We start from the raw sequence: 4,256 nt of genomic DNA, 5'->3' as shown, positions 1-4,256 counted from the left end.
CAATTAATCAGAAAAAATATGCATTATGCACGATCGTCTATTTTGCCAAAATTACCAAAAAATTTGGAGGAATTGCATGATTCATTAGACAATATGAGCGATTTCTTATTAACCAATCGTAGTTAAAACCATTTTGTTGGTAAATGATAAGGAATCGAATATCTTATTATTTTCTTGTAAAAGTAACTTAATGTTTTCAAGCAATGTTCATACAATTTTTGTTGACGGAACTACCAGATTAGAATAACCAGAAGGTGCACTTAATGAGAACTCGAAAATCCGTGAAAAATGTTTGGGATATCAGTGTTGCCAGGTTTCGAAAATAATTACAAATTCTCTTTTGATGCTGAAATTGAGTTTGCGCATTTTTACTGTTATCATTGTACATTTGGGAAGCGAGAGGCCTACTGAGCTTCGCTTCACAAGTAAAGGACTGACTTCGGGGTCAGAAGGAGAAAGAACACGAGGTTCGGTCCCTAGCAATAAACAATGACAATAATGTTGATTGTCGGAGCGCAAATGTGCGACGACGTTAATTATTTATTACAACTCACGATAGATTTAAACAATAGGTAAAAACAGTTGCGTTCGTACAGGAACGAAGAACGGCAACCCAAATAAAAATAAACAACGACGTGCGGGAGCGCAATGGCATACGAGATCGGAAAAAGTATAAAATTACGGATCACGACAATAAAAGCGAAAACAGAACGATGCGACTTACGCGTGCAAGCGCGGTTGCAAAGCAGGTAGATATAATATCACTAATTTTAATTTACCATATAATATAAATGATGGTAATTGAATATTTATGGTAAATATTGTCTGGTAAATTTTTTTTCTATATGAATTATATTTAGCAGTTGGTATGGATAGAATTTTTTAACAGAATAATGATTCAATAACTACTGAATTAATGACATTAAATTCGCCTCAAAAAGAATGTTCTGAAATTGCTATGAATGATACAGATTTACCATTTTCTACTAAAAATGGAAATATTTTGCTTTCATCTGATTCTTCAGAACACTATAAATATTATAATAGCAACAACTAAATTTTTACATTTTTATCAATAAAATTGACAATTTTTGTTTCAGTAAATACTGTCAGTCTTTTAGATCCTGTGCATGCATTGCCAGTAGATCGTCTTTGTTTCAAAGATCAAGTATTAAAAGGACCTTATCAGCCAATCTTAGACATTTATCCATCAACTATTCAAGGTAACAAACGTAGATCTTTTCAAAAACATTGGTATACTTTGTATAACTTGATAGAATATAGTACTAAATTGGATGCTGTATTTTGTTTCCCACGCAGATGTTTTAGAGGTAATCATAGGCGTGTTCAGACTTTGGTGACAGAAGGGGCACAATAAATTTTTAAATTGTCAGACCCATTTTTTTTTTTGTGACGAAGAAACATTCATTTTTTTATTACAAAATTCACAATGGTAGGAATATTTTTTTTATTATGATCAAAAAGTATAATCATTGTCAAAACAATAAAAATACTTTTTTCCCATCCATTATACAAGGTAGACAACATACAAATTGTAAAACTATTAACTGATAAGTAATAAATAATTTGAGTTTCTGACAAAATTTAAATAATTTTAACAAGTTGTAAAATATTTAAACACATTTTTGAAATGATAATCGGTAATTGGATATTTTCAGCTAATAAAACATTATTATCACTGGTTAGATAAAATAGTATTTAATCTGTGATATCATAGCGCAAGACCTGGTAAATGGGCGCAACAGTACCATTGCATGTTATGTAGTTATAAAGAATTGATGAACATAATATTATAATGATCATATATAATCACTAATTAATAAATGTGTAACTAAACAATTACAATTAATCAAAATCTAGATGTACTGCGGGGTACACATGATTTTTTTTTATCCTGACATGATTTTGTTGGAGGCTGCCGGGGGGGCCTGTGCCCACCCGGCCCCTCCCGTAAACACGCCTATGGAGGTAATGAAAGTAATAATAGTCAGACAACAATAACATTTTCAATAGTTGGATTTAAAAGATGGAACAAGGTCAATGAAGCTTTGAAAAACATCAATTGTCAAAATGTCATGTTAATAGTTCAACTTCCTTATTTAATTTTTTAAATGGAAAATTAATTGACTGTGTATTAGACAATGCTAAAGAAGTATCATTAAGTAAAAAAGCAGAAGAACGTAATAAAAATAGGCAGATAATGAATAGGTTGATTGATATAGTGATTTGTTTATGTAAAGGAGGAAGGCTGTCCCGTGGTCATAATGAAAGTTCAACAAGCAATAACCAAGGACTTTTTAAAGAAATATTAAATTTGTTGTCAAAGTATGATGATTAACTTAAAATTCACTTTCATGAAGGTCAAAAAAATGCACTTTATAGAAGTAATAGAATCCAAAATGATACAATTACATCAATACATACAGTTGTTCTACAAAAAATTATTTCAAACATTAAATAAACATTAGAATTTTACCCGTTTCTTTTCACATGAGATTTATACAATACTATTTTTTTAACGGAGTCCTTTTTAACTATTATTTTATTATTGTACACAGCTATAAACTATTATATTATACCAAGTTATAGGTAATAATAATAATTCATAAATTATAGATAGGTACACTAGGGTGGTCCTTATATGGCAGTTTTTAAAAAATATTTAAATTTCTCAAGGGAAATCCCCTAGATTGGTTTAGTTAGATATAAAAATGAAATATTAGAAGTTTCAAGACAATCAGAAAAAGTTAAGCCGTGCCACAAGAGCCCCAAACTTATTTATTTTTGATTTTCACAAATTATTTTATATTTTAAATTCTGACCAATGAAATATTAATTTTTTACAAAATTTTATCTAACAATATTTGTATAAAATACTATTTTATACATTTTACATCCTTTACTGTTTTTCATAGAATTATTATTTTACAAACAAATAGCGTTTTTATACTAAATTTTGTTTATTTTTATAATTTTGTGGATAAAAAGTACCATTGTGACATGATACAATGATGCATAGAGATTGGTTAACTTATTATCCTGATATAAACCGAGTATTTTGCTTACATTGTATGTTATTCGGAAAAAAAAGTAAGAAAGCCTGGGTATCAGATGGATTTTGTAAATTCCAAAATGGGTCTATATCCTTAATGGGTCATGAGACTACTGATGCACATGTAGAAATTTCACTTAAAGTAAAAATGAGGGAATTAACGTTACCATTAATACCATCAATAGTTGAAGAAAAAAAGAAGCAAGTAGCCTTCAATCGTGAAATAGTAGGACACTTGATTGAAATTAATAAATATCTGGGATACCACTCATTGGCTTTTCAAGATCATCGAGAACAATGGTCGAATATAAATAAAGATAATTTTAAAGATTAGGTTAAGCTTATGGCAAAGTATTCTCCAGCTCTCTCAATTCATATTACAAATCTTCAAATAAGCGGCGTGGCACAAAAGAACTTTCTTTTATATCTTGGCAACGTCAAAATTTACTTATAAATGCTCTAGCACAAGAAATTTTATCTATTATTAAATTTGAGATCCAAAATGCTAAATTCTTCAGTATAAGTATAGATTCTACTTTTGATATATCAAAAAGAGAACAAGTTTCATTTGTTATTCGGTATACAAAAGAAGAAAAAGTATTTGAAAGACTTATTTCCATCAAAGAGTCAATATTTACTACTGGGCAAGCTCTTTTTGATCTGTTTATAAAAGTTATGGAGTACAAATTGGACTGGAAAACTTTCTTAGTTGGACATAAGACTGTGATGGAGCAGCCAGCATGCAAGGTAAATACAATGGGCTACAGACAAAAATCAAAGAGGTAAATCCTCAAGCAATATTTATTTGGTGTCATGCCCATAGACTTGATTTAATTATAACTTCTACAGTTGGTTCATGTGCTAAGGCTGTCGATTTATTTGGAAATATGGAGAAACTATTTACTTTTATCAGTTGTAGTAAGAAGCGAATTTCTATGTATCGTGAAAAACAAAAAAAGTTATATCCAAATGCACGTATAAAGGCATTGAAAAAAGTTGAAACCACTAGAGGGATGTCTCAAGCTTTTACTACTGTGCTTGAAACCCTGGATTCCATTTTAGAAACTTTAGAAGACATAAAAAGTTTCGAAGGACAGGTTGACTTTAAAACAGGTGCAAAATGTACAGGGCTAATTTTGTTTTTGCAGTCTTTTATTTTTTATTGATAGCACATATTTTTAAA

At 29.8% G+C, this 4,256-nt stretch overlaps 1 protein-coding gene across 1 annotated transcript in view; it reads left to right on the top strand.

Moving 5' to 3' along the window:
- The first annotated feature begins 3,029 nt into the window (after nt 1-3,029).
- The window catches only part of LOC103309459, a 1,851-nt gene continuing 624 nt past the window's right edge, over nt 3,030-4,256 (top strand). Inside the window, exons 1-3 of the mRNA XM_008184930.1 lie at nt 3,030-3,373; nt 3,436-3,855; nt 3,897-4,186. Coding sequence (XP_008183152.1) covers nt 3,030-3,373; nt 3,436-3,855; nt 3,897-4,186 — 1,054 coding nt within the window. The remainder of the gene's footprint in view (nt 3,374-3,435; nt 3,856-3,896; nt 4,187-4,256) is intronic.

Source organism: Acyrthosiphon pisum, chromosome X (genome assembly GCF_005508785.2).
Source record: "Acyrthosiphon pisum isolate AL4f chromosome X, pea_aphid_22Mar2018_4r6ur, whole genome shotgun sequence".
Taxonomy (NCBI): domain Eukaryota; kingdom Metazoa; phylum Arthropoda; class Insecta; order Hemiptera; family Aphididae; genus Acyrthosiphon; species Acyrthosiphon pisum.
The sequence above is the reverse complement of the archived record's forward strand: the minus strand, read 5'-3'. Positions and strand labels throughout refer to the sequence as shown.